At 38.8% G+C, this 18216-nt stretch overlaps 6 protein-coding genes across 8 annotated transcripts; 4 read left to right on the forward strand and 2 right to left on the reverse strand.

The window, feature by feature from the left end:
• Window positions 1-24: 24 nt before the first annotated feature.
• LOC6563740 (zinc metalloproteinase nas-4) lies at window positions 25-1057 on the forward strand. Its single transcript, XM_001989409.2, has one exon. It carries the CDS (start codon window positions 138-140, stop codon window positions 1008-1010), a length of 873 nt encoding a protein of 290 aa, XP_001989445.1. The 5' UTR covers window positions 25-137; the 3' UTR covers window positions 1011-1057.
• Window positions 1008-5456, reverse strand: LOC6564200 (uridine-cytidine kinase). Of its 2 annotated transcripts, XM_032737353.1 has the most exons (6): window positions 4999-5456; window positions 4780-4925; window positions 3858-3955; window positions 3744-3792; window positions 1431-1568; window positions 1008-1208 (listed from the first exon to the last, which is right to left on the reverse strand). In XM_032737353.1, exons 1-6 carry the CDS (start codon window positions 5370-5372, stop codon window positions 1090-1092), a joined length of 924 nt encoding a protein of 307 aa, XP_032593244.1. In that variant the 5' UTR covers window positions 5373-5456; the 3' UTR covers window positions 1008-1089. The 2 variants fall into 2 exon arrangements, with proteins under 2 accessions (XP_032593244.1, XP_001989443.1); XM_001989407.3 differs by lacking the exons at window positions 1008-1208; window positions 1431-1568 and adding an exon at window positions 2726-3373 and having other exon boundaries at window positions 4999-5436.
• Window positions 5457-6017: 561 nt separating this feature from the next.
• Window positions 6018-6971, forward strand: LOC6564199 (antigen 5 like allergen Cul n 1). The gene is made up of 2 exons (XM_001989406.2): window positions 6018-6158; window positions 6214-6971. Exons 1-2 carry the CDS (start codon window positions 6051-6053, stop codon window positions 6886-6888), a joined length of 783 nt encoding a protein of 260 aa, XP_001989442.1. The 5' UTR covers window positions 6018-6050; the 3' UTR covers window positions 6889-6971.
• Window positions 6972-7215: 244 nt separating this feature from the next.
• LOC6564152 (HIG1 domain family member 1A, mitochondrial) lies at window positions 7216-9198 on the reverse strand. 2 transcript variants are annotated; one of them, XM_032737791.2, is made up of 3 exons: window positions 9029-9170; window positions 7985-8174; window positions 7216-7376 (listed from the first exon to the last, which is right to left on the reverse strand). In XM_032737791.2, exons 1-3 carry the CDS (start codon window positions 9120-9122, stop codon window positions 7373-7375), a joined length of 288 nt encoding a protein of 95 aa, XP_032593682.1. In that variant the 5' UTR covers window positions 9123-9170; the 3' UTR covers window positions 7216-7372. The 2 variants fall into 2 exon arrangements, with proteins under 2 accessions (XP_032593682.1, XP_001989441.1); XM_001989405.2 differs by lacking the exon at window positions 7216-7376 and adding an exon at window positions 7423-7822 and having other exon boundaries at window positions 9029-9198.
• Window positions 9199-9505: 307 nt separating this feature from the next.
• LOC6563518 (dihydrolipoyllysine-residue succinyltransferase component of 2-oxoglutarate dehydrogenase complex, mitochondrial) lies at window positions 9506-13035 on the forward strand. Its single transcript, XM_001989404.3, has 7 exons — window positions 9506-9844; window positions 10157-10272; window positions 10347-10448; window positions 10566-11123; window positions 11197-11341; window positions 12297-12602; window positions 12664-13035. Exons 1-7 carry the CDS (start codon window positions 9761-9763, stop codon window positions 12796-12798), a joined length of 1446 nt encoding a protein of 481 aa, XP_001989440.1. The 5' UTR covers window positions 9506-9760; the 3' UTR covers window positions 12799-13035.
• Window positions 13036-13954: 919 nt separating this feature from the next.
• LOC6563732 (dihydrolipoyllysine-residue succinyltransferase component of 2-oxoglutarate dehydrogenase complex, mitochondrial) lies at window positions 13955-16524 on the forward strand. The gene is made up of 7 exons (XM_001989403.2): window positions 13955-14057; window positions 14236-14351; window positions 14426-14527; window positions 14589-15098; window positions 15165-15309; window positions 15862-16167; window positions 16226-16524. Exons 1-7 carry the CDS (start codon window positions 13977-13979, stop codon window positions 16358-16360), a joined length of 1395 nt encoding a protein of 464 aa, XP_001989439.2. The 5' UTR covers window positions 13955-13976; the 3' UTR covers window positions 16361-16524.
• The last annotated feature ends 1692 nt before the right edge of the window (window positions 16525-18216 follow it).

Here is an 18216-nt window from a genome sequence, read left to right on the forward strand (position 1 = left end):
ATCAGCATAAAATAAAAACAAAACTGCTACCGCCAAGTCGGCAAATATCATTTGAAGGTGTGGCTAAGAGGAGCGTGCTGTAAGTATATAAAGTCGACTGCTCAATTATAACCAAAACACTCAGCGAAGACAGCAACATGGCAAAGTTGCAACAAATCTTGACGTTTGGATTGCTCCTTGTTAGCATACGATTCCTGGAGGCACAGGAGGCGGAGGAAGATGACCTGATTGATCTGTCTGAAATGGGCGACGCCATTTTTGGCACACCGGACAATGAAACGACAGGAGCACTGGTGGACGCATACGACGCACAATCGGAGCAGAATCCCGAGGAACTGGGCACTTACCACGAGGGAGACATTCTAATACCACTCAATTATCGTGACGCTCGTACGGATGACACACGGAATGGCCTGCTGGCGCTGAGCACACGCTGGCCCGGCGGTGTGGTGCCCTACGATATCAGGGGAACATTCGCTAGCCAGGAGCTGGGTGTCATTCAGCATGCTTTCAATGAGTACCACCTAAAGACGTGTGTCCGTTTCAAGCCGCGCACCACCGAAAGGGATTACATATCGATTGTGAATGGCAAGTCGGGTTGCTGGAGCTCCATTGGACGATTAGGTGGTCGCCAGGAGGTCAATCTGCAGTCACCGAATTGCCTGCGCACCTATGGAACGCCCATCCACGAACTGATGCATGCGCTGGGCTTCCTCCACGAGCAGAATCGTCACGAACGGGATGGCTATGTCCAGGTGCTCAGCGACAATGTGAAGCCCACAATGATGGCCAACTTTGAGAAGGCCAGCCCCAAGACACACTGGGGCTTCGGTGTGGAGTATGACTATGCCAGTGTGATGCACTATTCGCCCACCAGTTTCACCCGGAACGGACAACCCACTCTCCGGGCATTGCGCAGCAGTTCCGATGCACACCTGATGGGTCAGCGTCGTGGCTTCTCGGCGGGCGATCTGCGCAAGATCAATGCCATGTACAAATGCAAGGTGTAAATTCATTGATTTATTAACAAAAACGAAATACAATTCTATATAACAATCGCAATGCGGCGTTTTTTTGTTTTATTTCCTCTCAGTGATGCGGCAGATTCTTGTTCGTGTCGAAGAAAACGTTGCCCTTCATGTGCAGCTCCTTGCAGAGCGTCGAGAAACGCCTGATGGCGTTGTAGGTGCCGTTGCCACTAGCCGCATCTTGTCATGCACGAAAACACACACACAAAATTATATTTTATATATATATAAACGTGTTTTCTATTTTCTATGCGTAGCAGCATGCAGGGTTAGTTGTATATTTTCTAGTATATTTTGTTTTGTTGCATATCTCTTGGATTAAGTGTCAAGTGTTGCTCCCGCGCAGCAGCAGCTTCGAGTTTTGTTAATGGGGCCGCGCTTTGCACAGTAGCTTCACCTTACCTGTGCCGGCGGCGGCGCCATCAGCAGTGCTGCCGCACAGCTCCAGATTCATGTAGAGCGCCATGTTGCCCGTCGATCCGTTGTACGACCGATTGTTGAGAAAGTCCCGTATGTGCTGCACAATTAGGTCGATGGCCACTGAAAGAGCAAAACACATATCGATATACATCTCATTTATCGTCATCGAGTTCATTGTGGCGCATCTAGCGATATATCTATTATTTCAAATAATATTGAACGTAGCAACTCAACAAATGAAGCGCTGAAAGTGTTTTTTTTTTGCGTTTCGCCCACTTACCTTGTGGCACAGTTGCTGCTGGAAACCTTTATGAAACTGAACAATACTCACTTGATATAACGAACAGGTTAATGCCACTTCCGGCACTTAGGATATCAACTTTGGATCACATCCTGTTGCTGCTGAAGCTGAAGAAGCTTTGGGCGGCATTTGTTGATTTCACTTTGGTTATCTACCTTTGGTGTGTGTTGGTTGTGTGCACTTAGCAATGGGGATTATTATACTATTATTACAGCTAAAATACATATAATTATTTGCGTCTTGTATTCATATTCAAAATCTTACAGGTATATCTATCTATTATTGACTTAAGGCAAATCCAACAGTTTAGTTAAAGAATTTTAATTCTAAAAATTGTAAATCCATTTATAATTCAACTACTGTAGAGTCGAAGTCTTCAAATATTTTAACCATTTAAGTGAACAAGACTGTCAAATGAATTTCTAAATCATTTTTAATAAATACAGTAGCCGCTTTAATATTTTTTTTTTTTACAGTTTTCAATGTAGAACTTTCAAAAACCGTTTTAAATTTGTCTATAAAACCATTAATGTTTGTAAATATAAATTATCAAAATCGTGAATTTAAATGTTATTTAAGGACTATTTGATATTATTATTTCTTACAAAGCACTAATATTATAACTCCGATAGAGTTTTAATTTCCGAGCGACTACCGTATGATATTGGAAAAATTTGTAACAAAAATAATTCGAGTTTCTCAGTTATGTGTATTAGATTGTTATGAAGTTCAACATCTAGTGATAAATAAACATAACAAGCACAACAATTGAAGCTTATCTATAGTGTTTAGTATAATTCACGTTAAAAACTGGTTTCAGCAAACAGTTTTTGGTAATTTGTAATGGCTCTTGCCCACATACATGGATCTTGTTAAACAAATTAGAGGAACGGTTACAGCTTTTAACAATTCAATAATTGTTTTTAGTAAAAGCGGTTAATATTAATATGTACGCACATAAAATTAGTTCGACGTGTGTGTTTTTAGTAGGAATTTATTTGTGTATTCGACCATTTAGTGCTTAAAACAAGAGATTTTCAGCATTGTAACTAATAAGAATATATCTATCTGTATTTGATATTGTTGTATCTTTTCATTCATAGTAACTCGTAAAATTAGGTTTGGTTAAATCGTGCCCAAGTTAGACGGGAAACGCGGCGATAAAGCGCACACTTTAGTTGGTAAGTTAAGTTTAATTATGAATAAGAAACAAGCTTACAATATACACGCCAATATACATAGACAAATATATGTAAGTGCAACACTCAATTAACTAATTTTCCATCTTAAGGCTACGTTATTCGGTTAAATGTGTGCGAGGACCACAAATGTGAACGGACGCGCCTTGAAATCCAATTGCGACCTGCGCTCTTTACAGATACAGACACAGATTATGATACTGATAATGATACACTGTTTTTGCAATTAGTGCGAGCTTAATAATCATAATTTGGTTAGGAACAGGAATTTTGGGAAATATAAAGAGAAAAGTTTATTTCTTTGTTTTTTTATTAGTGATCGCGCTTCATGCTGGAGGCCGCAGCTCTGACTGTGTTGTTGTGCTGTGCGATGTTGGTGGCCGCGAGTATTTCTCCGATATGGTGTACAATGAGATCAATGGCAACTGCAAGAAATACATTTTAACAACAGAAACGAAAACAACCAAAAACAAAAAGAGAAAGAACGGGAAACAAAAGGGAAAATGTGGAAAATAGATAATAACATCTCAAGCAGACTATCGTAGTAATTATGTAAGAATTTGGTTAATCAAACAGGAACAGAAAAGACCCAAAAGGAAAATTTATAACGTAAGCTATACATACACGTATATACAGAGAATAATTGAATTGAGTTGTAAACTAAACACTACAAACGCTAGCCAAGTGTGTGTGTGTATGTGTGTGTGTGTGGTGTTCTTTGTATATATGCGTGTAGATGGTAAATAAAATACGCAACTAAAGCAAAGCAAGTGTGTTTGTGCATCTTTCTCTCACCTGTATTATCTGCACCGCGCGGTATAATGACGTCAGCAAATTTTTTGGTCTGGAAAAGCGAATGAAGAAATTTATAAGCTGCATAGGCTAAATTTAGATGCTACACAAATTTACCGGCGAGCAAAACTCCTCGAAGGCGGGCTTTACAAAGGTCATGTACTGGGTGAGCACCGCATCCAAGTCCCTGCCACGCTCATTGATATCGCGTGGCACTGAAATATATATAGATAATATATACATATATATAACATCCTAGATAGTAAAAAAAACATTGTCTAAACATTTTAAAATGATTTAGAACCAGATTACAATTTGCAAGCTTCTATTAAAAACAAAAAGTAAAAGTTAAATAATAAATATTGTTATATACTGTATCTTAAATTATTTGAATTTTCTTGGAACTGTCGCGGATATTGGGTCAGCCTCAGTGTCAAAATTTAAAGTTTTCGGCAAGGATTTGACAAAATTGGAAACACGAAATTTTAAATAAAATTTATGACATTTCAAAGGACTTTTGTTAAATAATTAATCTTTCCTTTATATATGAGGTTATATATTATTATTGAGTTAAGTATTATTAGTATTGAGGTTCATTATTTGCGACCTTACAGATCAATTGTACATCCTTCTTCAATCGACCCCAACTCCAGCACGAACATAAGAATCTTTATCGGGTTGAGAGTTTCCATGTCTTCTGAGCTCGAGCATGCAGGATACTATATCTACACAATCTGCTAGGATTTGTTTTGAGATCTCTTCGTTTTCACCCAACCGACATAGTGCGCTTCTCAATACTAATACTAGATAGGTGACGTCTTAGTCTCCAATGCCCTGTCAATAGACCGGTGAGTATCTTAAGCCTATTCTTTCCCATGGTTATTAATATTTAAATCACTTAAAATTATAACCGCCCAAAATACATTTGGCTGGTTGGATAATATATTATTTATATATAATTTTAAATAACAAAAACACTTCCATACTATTATATTTAATTACGGATTTATGTTTTTTATATTATAAAATATATACTTACCGCGTCGCGCCAAACGCGTATCCGAATCGGTGTCTACAAAGAGCTTCATGTGAAACAGATCGCGAATTTTTGGAAAATAAAACACAAGGATGCCCTCGAAGAGCACCACATCAGCTGGATAAATGACGAGCTTGTTTTCAAAGTCACTGGGAAAAATCAATAAATGATGTCAAGCACAGACGGTGATCAACCACAAACCCAACCGAAATGTTTACTTACAGCGAATTTGTCCGATAATCGTAGCTGGGTATTTCGACTTTGTCACCCTTTAGGATGCGCTGCAGAGTGTTGTACATCTCCTCCTCGTTGAATGCGTCCGGATGGTCAAAATTGAACTTGCTCTTTTGGGCCTTCTGCTTCTCGGCCGGTGTTAGCTCGCGATAGAAACTGTCTTGGCTTATGGACACCACCTGGCGCTGTGTGTCATCCATTTCCGCTTGTCCCAGTTGCTCCATAATTTTCTTGCACACCGTCGATTTTCCGCTGGCTGTGCCGCCGGCAACACCGATAAGAAACGGAGATTTGACCTTACCATTAACAGCCGGATCGCCGTTATGCAAGCGTGTAGACTTTTTATTGTTTAAATCCGCCATTATCGCTCAAAATGCCCTGTGCATGTGGTAAGCAAACAATGAACCCAAGTTGAGATATTTGTTTCGTTGTCACATTTTCGACGCACATCTGTGTTAACAGGGCCGTTATAGCGTAATATTGTTAACATAATGTAATTAACAGCAGCCAACAGTGATGGCATTCCCACAAAATTTAATAATATTTAAGCATCTGAATTTCGATTATATTCCCCTTATTGGAGAATTTAATGAGTTTCATTCTTCGCAAAACATATTTAAATTCAATTTCTATTTCAATTAAACTTTTTTAATACATCATTTAAATTCAAATCATCTAAGTGATAAATGCTTATTGTTTACGGAAGTTGAAAAAGGAAGAATAATAATACAAGTAAAGAGATAGTGTGTGGAAAATTAGGGATTAAAAAGAAACATTAAATATAAGAAATCATTCTATTTAAACAAATAAAAATCTGATTTAGCAACTGTTCGCCTTTGTGTCTATGCAATGCAGACCTTTAGACAGAGTGGATTTCTATATCCATTCGCAGAAATATTGACAACTGTTTTAATGGCGAAATGGAAACCAGCTTTTCAGCAGAAATATAAATGTTTATAGTTTTCACTTGCATTATAAATAGTGAGGGTGCCATGGCTCTCAACACAATTCACAGCATTAGCTAGAACATTTAACACAACATGAAAGTCCTGATCCTATTGACTGCTCTGACAGGAATCGTTGTAGCTGTGGACTACTGTGCCCTGCCCACCTGTCTGGACAAGCACGTTGCCTGCAACAACAAGGGAGTAAGTAACGATGACCATTGAACCACTAGCTAAATAACAATGCCATTCGTTGCAGACCTTCAGTGAAGAGTGTCCCAAGGATGTGCGTGAGGTAAAGATCGAAATGCACCAGAAACTGATTCTATCCCTGCTCAATGAGCTGCGCAACAAAGTCGCTGGCGGCGCCATTGAGGGTCTGCCCAAGGCGGCGCGCATGGCCAAGATGTCATGGTGCGAGGAGCTCACCCACCTGGCCAAGTTCAATGTGAAGACCTGCCAATCGTTGCCGGACAAGTGTCGCAGCACAGAACGCTTCGCCTATGCCGGCCAGAACAATGCCATTTTCAGCTACAGCGGTGCCGAGTCCGAGTACACCGATGCAGAGATCATCAAGGAGCAAATCGAGAATTGGTTCAGCGAACGCTCGAACGCCTCTCCCGATATGCTCGCCAGCTTCCCCGAGGAGTTGCCCAACAAGAATGTGGCTAAATTCATTATTGCCATCTCCGAGAAGAACACACATTTGGGCTGTGCCGCTGTCCGTTTCTCCCGCGATTACTACAACCACTTTGTGCTCACCTGCAACTTTGCCACCACAAACGTTATCGGTCAGCCTGTCTACACTCCCGGCGAGAAGTCTGCCTCCGGCTGCAAGAATCGCTATGGCGCCGCCTTCGACTATCCTAATCTGTGCTATGCCAAGGAAATCTACGACAACGACAAAATCGTCTCCGAGATCAGACTGTTCTAAACTGTTCCTCAGGCCAACTGACCTTAGACAGACTAATACATCTAAACAGAAATGAAAATAAATCGCTGACGATTTGAATAAGAGTTGAGCATCTTTTACTTGGTCAACCATAGATTATTAATATTCACACTTGAGAATGAATCAAAAAGGTGCCTAATGACGTCTTTTTATACTCTGGTTTAATAACACACGGTGTATATAGTTGTGCAAATAGGTAGTAGAAATTGTGAGAATAAATCACTGAAGATCTAAATGACAGATGGGTTGGTGATACTCTGTTCCATTTAAATAGGGTATGCGCAGTTGTTGATATTTATATTATCTTAATTTGAAGTGTTTCAAACATATAATAATTTATTGATAGGTAAAAAGTATACAGCGTATTTGGCAGTCTGTCAAGTGCACATATAGCAGCCTTGTTTGAATTTCACAATATCCAAACATATTTCATCATTTCACACATTAAACGTGCCAATTTGGAGAATCATCTGAAAAGTTGCGAAAAACGATCAAATAAATATAACGAATTTTCAATTAAACTTAAATATTTGATTTTAATTGTATAACATTTATAAAGGAGGTATTCTTTTAACTATTAGACTGTACTATTCGACAGTTTACATTTCACGGTTCATTTTTTACCAAACCCGTACGCATTATCACAATCTTAGACAGGTACACAAAACATTAGCTTAATAATGCTCGTCGAAGCGAAACATTTTACAATTTATTGCAACTAATGTTTCCCATTCTTGGCTTACAGTACAGTGGTATATGCTAGGTGTAATAAATACGTTGTAATAAAATTTGTTTACATTTTTGAGTGTCGTCAAAGCCTCTGGCAATGTTTTGTTTTTGGATAGTTGGTGTCAGGGGAATTGTGCAGGCCAAATCAATCAAATTGTTTTTGCATTAATTAGTCAATGACTTCACACTAAAATACAAAATGAAAATGATTAAATAAAGTCAAACACAAAACAGCAGCTATTAAAAGAGAACGCCTTTCGTGTGATGTGTATGATTTGGACAGCAATTACAATTAAAGTACAAATACGGCTAAATTGAACTACATAAGTTAGTAAGGAGTAGGCATTACTTTTCCTTCGGCTCCTTTTCGAAAAGATACTCCTTGGCCATTTGATAGCCCAGGCCCAGCGTCAGGCAGCCCACAACGGTTCCCTGTGCGGCCACACGCAGTTGCATAAGGAACACACTGGTGCTCATCGTGCCGCGATTCCTGTACTTGTAGGCACCGATTAGACCCGCCGCCACGAAGCCAGCAATGCCTATAAGAGGAAATAAACAGATAAACATTAAACAGAAATAGGTGAAAAGTGCATTTCCTTTCTCAATGTACTGCTGCACAGTGCATCAAGCTAATACGAAAACTGCTATGCCATAGGTCTGTTGTTTCGGGTCAAACTTGGTATTTAATAGTCTTTTGAGACTAGAATAGGTAATATTATAAATTTTGAATACTCTATCTAAAGACTTTTACAAGTTTTAAAGTTATTCGACTAATATATTTTTTATTATATAATCAAAGATTTATATCTTTAAAATTGCATATATTACGTATTGTTCCACTGTGCGTCGTTTGGTTGCTAGCTCGGCCGCTGATAATCACCAGACAGCGACGACAGCTGACGCACCAATACCAACGCAGTACACGCGCCACGGAATACGTCATAGATGTGCTAACATACTCTTATTCATATACTCGATTAATTTTCCAAGTAACTGTTATAATGCTTAATGGGCACAGGGTGAGCAAGCCAAGTAATTATATCACAGCTTCTCGCACGTACACACTGACGTTAACCCATCAATTTGTGATGAAATTATGTCACTTGACTGTATGAATGTATATATGTATGTACGAATAGATGTATGTACGTATATGTGCATGTACATATATATATATATATATATATATGTACATCCGTTACAAGATCTACCTTGGATCTGAAATTCATTGCCAAGGTCAAAGCGGCACTCTCGTCCTTGCACATATACATACTCAGACACATGTGTGCGTGTGTGGGTAGGAAAGTTTTTCGTGACGTCAAATTGGCAGACATGATATTTTCCCGCTTATTCAGTTTACATTTAAATGTCTTGAAATACCCCAGTTACTTACCAACCAACATGAATGGCGATTCCTTGGCCTTGTTAGCGAATTTGTTAGCTTGCGCTGCATCTTCTTCGCTTGCAAAGAGTGATTTGGAACTCATGGTTTCGTTCGTTTGCAAAAATGCGTTCAATGTCAACAATGCGGAATTAGGTTGTTCTTCTGTGAGTGAACAATTGCTACTGAACCTGAACTGAATTTTATTTCGCGCAAGTTATCGATAACAAATCATAATAAAAAGACAAAATAGATGCAGACGGCAGTCGGAAGAAAGTGTGGCATGTATTAACTATTAGCACAAATTATTTATCAAGTAAATGTATATTATATATTTGTTAATATAATTTTTTTAACGTATGCTCTATCGAAAATTAAATGTTGATTTTGCAAGTTTATGTTTTTCGTAATTAGATTATAAAACATGAATGTTTCCAGAACGAAATAATTTGAATAAATGCTAATTTTAATTTCATTCTCACAGAGTTTATTCAATGAAATGAGCATAATAATTTTCCAACACTAACAACAGTGTGACCGCAATATGCAAAAGGAAAATTACGCCAACAGCTGAACATTCTGCCATGACATAAGAAGCGAACGTTCGTCCAGAGGGGAGAAACGACGTCGAATGGCCGTAGCCCCAACACAATTTTAGATTAGTTCAAGATTTCTGACTCAAAGTGCTAACATATACACAACGAACGCAGCAGCAGCGAATAAGCGACACGACAACAAAGCAAAATGACGGGCATCATTTCGATATTAACAAGGCAATTGCCGCGCAACATGCAAAATGCTGGCCGAAAAGCTGTCTTGGGTCATGAAGTAAGTTTAAGCAGGAGTCTGTTGTTCCTCTATCAGTCTACACCTACACCTATACCCACACATACCCAAACACACACACGCACACATGGAGTCTCACGTGAATTTGGATTAGTTACGTTTGCTGGCTGCTTAAGCAGTCCGCAATGCGATTATGTAATAGAGAAAATGTTTGCAATGCATTCGCAAAATGCGTGGCACTGCCACGCCCCCTTTAACAAATCACGAAACGATCCAGCATATACCCGTTGCTGCCTTTCCGATTGTGCAATAATTAAGTTTTCCTAAAAAATCCTAACTCTTCGGCATCTTCAGCTTCAGCTCAGCGCCCGTCAGTATTCCCAGCTGGCTGCTGTTGTCGCCGTTCAGCAGCAGCAACAGTTGCTGTGTCGTGAGATGAATCCTACTCTGCGCTGCCAAGATGCGATGCGGTAAGAATGTCATCATCAATCATAAGTAATCTGCATTGTTAAATATCCACATACTCTTCTCTTTGAAACTGCAGGGCCTTGGGCTGGCAAAGCTTTCACACCACCAGCAGTATGTGGTCGGAGCAGGTGGTGAAGGTGCCTCCATTCGCTGACTCCATTACGGAGGGTGACATTAAGTATGTTAACACTACAATGAAAGAGGTGCCACTTTGTGGGGGGCCTGTTGTATATTTTGCTGATAGCTTATCGGACAAAATCTAACTTTCCTTATCGCCATGAATTATACATTTTAGATTCACTTGCAAAGTGGGCGACTCGTTTGGTGCCGACGAGGCCGTCATGGAGATTGAAACGGATAAGACCACTATGCCAGTGCCGGCTCCGTTTGCCGGTTCAATTACGGAAATTCTAATCAAGGATGGTGACACGGTTAAGCCCGGCCAAGAGCTCTTCAAAATGAAGCCTGGCGCCGCTCCAGCCAAGTCAGCTAGTGCGCCGGCCGCAGAAGCGCCTAAGGCTGCGGCCGCTCCGCCACCACCACCCCAGCCAGCAGCTGCCCCAGCGGGAGCACCTGCACCAGCTGCGCCAAAGGCACCACCACCACCGCCACCTCCACCAGCAGCACGTCCGCCACCGGCGGCACCCCGTGCTGCTGCACCGTCGCCGGCGGCCATTAGGCCTGCTGTGGCTCAGGTGAAAGTGCCGCCAGCGGATGGCACCCGTCAGATTTTGGGCACACGCTCCGAGCAGCGTGTCAAGATGAACCGCATGCGTCAAAAGATCGCAGCGCGCTTGAAGGATGCACAGAACACGACTGCTATGCTGACCACTTTCAATGAGATCGACATGAGGTTAGCTGGCATTATTTGCCTCTCGATTGTTATTCACTCTGTTGCTAATGCTTTAAATCCCTTGTTGCGACAGCTATGCGATGGATTTCCGAAAGGCGAACCTCGATGCCTTCGTCAAGAAATACGGCATCAAGCTGGGCTTCATGTCCATCTTCTCGAAAGCCAGTGCCTATGCGCTGCAGGATCAGCCTGTTGTGAATGCTGTCATCGATGGTCAGGTAACCCATTTCACTTAGTCACTTGTGACGCTTCTGTTTATCACCTTATCACACTATTTGTATTTTGTTTATGCAATTGGCCAACGCTTTTTTGGCCCATCTGATAATCAATTGATAAGACGCGTCATCAGACCGGCGCAGACAAATGATATGAAATTGTTTTCGTCGGCACTCAGTTGTTTGCATAAATGCAAAGATAAACTTAATTAAAATTAAACAATTCGAACTAAATTGATACTTTAGAATCTATATGTTAATGTTTGTTGATCTTAATAATTATTTATATAATAGTCTATTCTAATCTGCCGAATTGGATTTGACAATTCAGCCTGCGCTTCGATATCAATATTTAAAGGTTTACGAACCTTTCCTTAGAACATTTTTTTTCGAAATTTGAACCAGTTTTAAGCTGTGTCTCAACTGCAGACCACCTGTTCCAGTTTTAATCAAACAAAGCAAAATTGTAACCAGTTTAACTTTGTTAATATAAATATACTGCGTAAGCATAGTAATCTTTATTTTTAATGACTTACTGTTGATATCAATAATAATTATAATATTTCCTTAGTTTAAATATAAATTGTATTAACCTTTACGAATGATTGAAATCAGTGATAAATCATTATAATTAATAGAAATAGTTAAAAATTTTATTTAATAATCGATTATACACAGTTCAACTATGTTTGGCAATGCAGCTTAAAAAACAATTTCTTAATATGAAGATAAGTTGATAGATTACATGTATTTCATGCTTAGCTTATCATTTTAATCTTTCTTCTATGCAGGCCTATCAAATTTAATATTTATTTTCCATTAACGATGTGTGCAGAAGATAGAAATGAAATGTATAATAGACCTTGGTTCTCGGCGATTCTTAAAGAAAATCATCTAAAATTGCACAATTATAATTTCGTATTCTGTAAGCACTAATTGTAATTTGTGTATTTTACAGGACATGGTGTACCGCGACTATGTGGATATCTCAGTGGCTGTTGCCACGCCTCGTGGCCTGGTTGTGCCTGTCATCCGCAATGTGGAGAGTATGAACTATGCGGATATTGAGATAGCGCTGGCCGGTCTCGCCGACAAGGCGAAGCGCGATGCCATTACCGTGGAGGATATGGATGGTGGCACCTTTACCATCAGCAACGGTGGCGTCTTTGGATCACTAATGGGCACGCCCATTATTAATCCACCACAGAGTGCTATTCTTGGCATGCACGGTATCTTTGACAGACCCATTGCTGTCAAGGGCGAGGTAAGCGACTTGTTACTTCGTTTATCTCAAATGTACTTACTTAATTCTATATGGATTGCAGGTCAAGATCCGCCCCATGATGTATGTGGCTCTGACATACGATCACAGGATCATCGATGGTCGTGAGGCGGTGATGTTCCTGCGTAAGGTGAAGGCTGCCGTTGAGAATCCAACCATCATTGTTGCCGGTCTGTAAGGACAGTCACGATTGTTAGCGCTGCGTCCACGTTGTTCTACTGATATTATCGAATCGGCAACCTAAAACAGAAGCACATCTAAATTATTTGTATAAACCAGAACTTTTCATTGTGTGTATTTAGTATAAAAAATTTACGAGTGTCACAAATCAAATCGACTTAATTTTCCTTTTGACTATATATATACACGACCCAAATAAAATTACAATACGACGTGGAATTGTTTTCAAAACGTACCCAAAGCTAAATTATTTTCTGCACGTAAATCAACTTATGTAAACAGCACTAGCTGTAAGCCAATATCGTAAATAAATACGATATCGTTATCAAAACCCGATCAACCTTCTGATTGCTGTTTCCTCTGTGACTGGTTGCTGAGTGGGAGCTTTATGAAAATCACATGTTTTGTTTGTAATTAGCATTTACAATATTTACTTAGCCAATATGATAAGTGTGTTCTCAAATATATTTGATAAACTCCTTAATTGCCTGCAAATATACAGAAAGCGTATTTTGGACATGGGTGCGATGGATTTAGATGGAAATTGATATGCGGAAAATGTGACTGGGAAAGTAATTGAATTAAATCAATTTTGGCTGCGCACATTTTTGTTGATGATTGATGTATGCTGTATGCATGTATGATGTATGCATGTATGCATGTATGATGTATGCAAAAACACACAAGACCCAAAAATTATGTTAACTGATACTGGTAAAATTCTTCTGGCAAGATTAAAACTGATGCTCAATGTAATTAATTATTTAATTTATGCATGAATCCGCATCTGATTGCTGGGCAGTGTGTCTTCTAATTAATTGTATACAAAATTATAATGATAATGATAAAGGCTTAAATTAACTATTTTTTTTTTTATATTTACATATATTATGGGCATGTCAATATATGTATATGTGGGTATGTCAAATAAGTCATTGCTTTTATTCAAAGTATTTATATCGCAGATTTAATAGAGTTTATTTTCTGCTAGTATTATTATGATTATTATTAGCTATTTTTGAATGACCAACCTTCCAATAAAGAGAACAATAAAAAAAATCAGCTTAAAGCAGAAATCGAGTTTGCTTAGCAAAATCTCTAGCATAAAGTAAAGAAATTGTAAGATTTCGGCATAATCTCATCTGCGATAAAAAGAAAGATTCCACAACAGAGAGGATGTGTGTCTTTTTCCTTTTACGTAGACCTCTACTGCGTTACGTGCAATACATTGATCCAAAAGTCTTACGAATTCGGAAAGTAAGTACAAATTGAAAATCTTGATTAGAGTTAGCAAGGTTGTTGGGAACTGGTTATGCGGGGGCGGTATTTTGAACTTGTCTCTTTGACTCGCTAGTCTAAAACTCTTCATTTGCTCAATTATTAAGTTTCTTTAACTAATGCCAACTGCTCCGCCTGTCCCCATCCTAAACTTCAGCTTCAGATTCAGCTCAGTCAGTATTCCCAACTGGCTGGTGTCTTAGCCGTTAATCAGCAGCAACAGTTGCTGCGTTCGAAGGAAAATCCTAATCTGCAGTGCCACGATGCGATGCGGTAAGAATGCCATTAACAGCTTGGATAAATAGTTGAATATTGACATTCCCTTCTTATTTTCTTTGAAACTGCAGAGCCTTGGGCTGGCGAAGCTTTCACACCACCAGCAGCATGTTGTCGGAGCAGGTTGTGAAGGTGCCTCCATTCGCTGAATCCATTAGTGAGGGTGACGTTAAGTAAGTCTCTCTTAAAATGACTTCGTGTTGCATATGATTTCATTGCTTGGCTATTCTCCAGGTTCACTTGTAAAGTGGGTGACTCGTTTGCTGCCGATGAAGCCGTCATGGAGATTGAAACGGATAAGACGACGATGCCAGTACAGGCACCCTTTGCGGGCTCTATAACAGCGATTCTGGTCAAGAATGGGGACACTGTCAAAGCTGGCCAGGAGCTCTTCAAAATGAAACCTGGCGCGGCGCCAGCCAAGGCAGCAGCTCCATCAGATGCAGCGACCGCACCAGGACCAGCTCGAGCACCAGCACCAGTTCTATCATCAACTCCAGCACCAGCCCCGCCGCCAGCTGCGCAAACTGTGGCCGCACCAGCACCATCCCCACCGCCGCCAGCAGCAGCTGCAACAGCCGCCCCGAAACCTGCACCCGCCGCGGGGCAAGTGCCTCCTATTGTGGGCACACGCACCGAGCAGAGAGTCAAGATGAGTCGCATGCGTCAAAAGATTGCGGCTCGCTTGAAGGAAGCTCAGAACACGTGCGCCATGTTGACCACCTTCAATGAGATCGACATGAGGTTAGCTGACATTATTCTGACAGCTTAGATAATGGCATCATATATCTAATCTGTCTACTTTAATAGTTTCGCAATGGAGTTCCGAAAGGCGAACCTCGACGCATTCGTTAAAATGCATGGTGTTAAGCTCGGTTTCATGTCCATTTTCTCAAAGGCCACCGCAATTGCTCTGCAGGATCAGCCAGTGGTTAATGCTGTCATCGTTGGACAGGTAAACTAAGATACAGATCATCAATCGTAACGATTTTGTTTCTATTCCTATCAAAAATGTATTGCTGTGTTTCCACTTTCTTTGAATAACTTGTTATTCTTATGAATAATATTTATTTCTACCGAAATTGCATAATTTTTAGCTTTGCCAACGCAAAAAAGACCATAAAGGACTCAAAAGTTAAAGACAGCTAATGATTCATCGGGTGAATCAAATTATTATTGTATAATTCTTTGAATTGGGCTTAAAAAAGAACGAAAATTTAATATACGGCTACAATTATATTGTTCCAAACTTTATTTCTAATATGAAAAAATATTGTTAATAGTTTGGAGACTTCTTTTTGTAATTTCAATATGTATTTAGTAATTAATTGTTAACTAAAATCTTTTAATATGTAATTTTTGTCAATTTTAACCAATTTCAGCTTCACATAAAATAGTTCAACAAATTTTTAACAATAACTAGCATTTTGAATATGTTGTATTGAATCAAATGCGTCATTATAAGCATGTTCCTCCTATTTTATTTAATAATTAAATTACTTTTCAGGAGATTGTGTACCGCGACTACATAGATATTTCAGTGGCAGTTGCCTCACCACGTGGCCTCCTTGTGCCTGTGATACGTGGTGTAGAGAGTATGAAATACGCCGATTTTGAGAGAGCCCTGGGTGATTTGGCTGCTCGGTCACAGCGCGATGCCATCACCGTTCAGGATATGGAGGGTGGCACTTTCACCATCAGCAACGGTGGTATCTTTGGGTCTCTAATGGGCACTCCCATTATTAATCCACCACAGAGCGCTATACTCGGCATGCATGGCATCCTTGAGCGTCCCATTGCTGTCAAGGGAGAGGTGGGAATTTTAACTGCATGTCCTTGACCAATTCATGAACTTGTTATATATACTATAGGTCAAGATACGGCCCATGATGTATGTGGCCCTAACATACGATCACCGGCTCATTGATGGACGTGAGGCGGTGATGTTTCTGCGAAAGATCAAGTCTGTCGTTGAGTCACCCAGTGAACTGGCTACTGGCCTCTAAAATGCTTATAGACTATTTGTGTATGTGAAGTTATCTGAATTACAATTCCAAGCATAAGCAAAGCAGAGCTAAATTCTTGGTATGAAGTGGACGCAAAGTTGGGATCTTATATCTGATTTTACTGAAAAGCTTAAGCCCAAAATATTGTAATTTTAAAAAGGACGCGTCTAATAATATTAAAATTCAAATATTTATAAATATATAATTATTAAATATGAATATTCGGAATATGCTGCATTTGGAATAAGACAGTATATGGATATAGACAGTGACTGTGATGTAGAAATGTTATAGTATTTTTAGTTACCTGTCTATTTAATTTGTGCATCTGAAATCATAATGCAAAATACTGCAAAAGTTTTTTTTGTGAATAAAAATATCATGTTATAGTTTTGTTATTTGAGCAAATTGGCTTGTACAATTTTATTGATTTTGTTTTTGTTTGCGATAATTAGATACCAACTATTTCTAATGTTTACAAAATGAGTGTGTGTTTACAAAAAGATATTTTAAAATAATATGGTGTTTACATTAGAATTTATACGAATTTTGTGTTCGTTTTTGAATGGGATTTGGGGTAAATCTTGATTTTTTTGGCTTACTTATACAGAAAGAATGTTTGTTTTTAGATCCATCAAAGAGATTGATTAACACAGTTTTTTTTTGTTCGTTATACTTTTGCTAACTTTTGCTTATCACATATGTATGTATGTATATATGTATGTATTTAAAAATGTAAACCGAAAGAACTGAGAACATTTTGACCTATTTGATTGTAATATAATGTTGGGAGTAAGTCGAAAATAATATTAAAACCATTTATAATATTTCATTAATAATATGTATGCTTGTATGTATATAAAAAATGCGACAATCCTTTCGTCTAAAACATTTTGCACAAGATCGTGCAAAATTAGAAGAATTGTCATTTTAGACAAAAGGATTGGCATTATCTACATTTTAGTCCCATGGTGTTCTGTTTTTTTTGTTTTCCTTTTTCTTTTTTGTTTTTAGCTTAACTAAGGGGATACAGAGTGTAGTTACATTATTTAATTTATAGTTAAACATAAGAGTATTTCTTCCAAAAAAAAAACTATGAAAGAGGCCTATGCTGTATGTGCTTGTTCAAGCTTATATTTGTTTATTTTGTTCGTTTCTTTTATTTGGTTTACTTTTGTGTTCTACTTTTGAACTAACTTGGCTAACACTATGTTACCCTGGTTTTGGGTCTTGCACTTGTCTTCCCGCAAGTACAACACTCTCAAGTCTAAGCAATTACACTAGGTATCCCCAACCTTGTGTCCGAAATGTTGTTTTTTACTGATTTCTGATTTTCCTTCTTTTTTTTTGTTGCTTTAGTTGATTGCCTTTTGAATTTGTTTTGAATTTGTTTCTGTCTCTCTCTGTATAGATCCTATGCTATAATATTAATTTTTTCTTTTTAATGATTTTCAATAGAAGTATTGTACAAGATTCCATTTGCTACAGTGGGTTGTTGTGCTTGCTTCTCTAGATGATTTTGCAGATTTCCAAAATGCATATAACGTTTCCTTTTTTGCTTGCCAATAACTAAACAGTTTTCAAGTGGTGTTGTTGTGTGTAAATAAGAATCATAACTAAGTTTTCAGTCAACATGTGAATGGTTTGAATTTGAATTTGTCAGCATAGCTGTCTGCCTTTTTCTTGCTTGAATTTTCATAGATGATTTTGCTTTTTACTGCTGCTGCTGTTGCTGCTTTTTTGGCTTCGGCTTCAATGTTGTCGTTGTACAAGTCGGAAATGTGTAATTTCATAAAGAAAGACGGTTTTTGCTTATGTGTTGTTGTTGTTGTGTTTGCTGTTGCTGCTGCTGCTGC

The sequence above is a fragment of the Drosophila grimshawi genome, unplaced genomic scaffold (genome assembly GCF_018153295.1).
Source record: "Drosophila grimshawi isolate 15287-2541.00 unplaced genomic scaffold, ASM1815329v1 contig_311, whole genome shotgun sequence".
Classification (NCBI taxonomy): Eukaryota; Metazoa; Arthropoda; class Insecta; order Diptera; family Drosophilidae; genus Drosophila; species Drosophila grimshawi.

Coding starts and splice junctions, on each gene's coding strand:
- LOC6563518 (XM_001989404.3), top strand. CDS start 9,761: ATGACGGGCATCATTTCGATATTAACAAGGCAATTGCCGCGCAACATG. Junction 10,449..10,565: donor ATTACGGAGGGTGACATTAA/GTATGTTAACAC, acceptor TATACATTTTAG/ATTCACTTGCAAAGTGGGCG. Junction 11,342..12,296: donor ATGCTGTCATCGATGGTCAG/GTAACCCATTTC, acceptor TGTATTTTACAG/GACATGGTGTACCGCGACTA.
- LOC6563732 (XM_001989403.2), top strand. CDS start 13,977: ATGTGTGTCTTTTTCCTTTTACGTAGACCTCTACTGCGTTACGTGCAA. Junction 14,058..14,235: donor AAGTCTTACGAATTCGGAAA/GTAAGTACAAAT, acceptor CCTAAACTTCAG/CTTCAGATTCAGCTCAGTCA. Junction 15,099..15,164: donor TTCAATGAGATCGACATGAG/GTTAGCTGACAT, acceptor CTACTTTAATAG/TTTCGCAATGGAGTTCCGAA.
- LOC6564199 (XM_001989406.2), top strand. CDS start 6,051: ATGAAAGTCCTGATCCTATTGACTGCTCTGACAGGAATCGTTGTAGCT. Junction 6,159..6,213: donor TTGCCTGCAACAACAAGGGA/GTAAGTAACGAT, acceptor CATTCGTTGCAG/ACCTTCAGTGAAGAGTGTCC.
- LOC6564152 (XM_001989405.2), bottom strand. CDS start 9,122: ATGAGTTCCAAATCACTCTTTGCAAGCGAAGAAGATGCAGCGCAAGCT. Junction 8,175..9,028: donor ATCGCCATTCATGTTGGTTG/GTAAGTAACTGG, acceptor TTCCTCTTATAG/GCATTGCTGGCTTCGTGGCG. Junction 7,823..7,984: donor GAAAAGGAGCCGAAGGAAAA/GTAATGCCTACT, acceptor TTTGTATTTTAG/TGTGAAGTCATTGACTAATT.
- LOC6564200 (XM_032737353.1), bottom strand. CDS start 5,372: ATGGCGGATTTAAACAATAAAAAGTCTACACGCTTGCATAACGGCGAT. Junction 4,926..4,998: donor GATTATCGGACAAATTCGCT/GTAAGTAAACAT, acceptor GATTTTTCCCAG/TGACTTTGAAAACAAGCTCG. Junction 1,209..1,430: donor TGGCGCCGCCGCCGGCACAG/GTAAGGTGAAGC, acceptor GTGCATGACAAG/ATGCGGCTAGTGGCAACGGC.
- LOC6563740 (XM_001989409.2), top strand. CDS start 138: ATGGCAAAGTTGCAACAAATCTTGACGTTTGGATTGCTCCTTGTTAGC.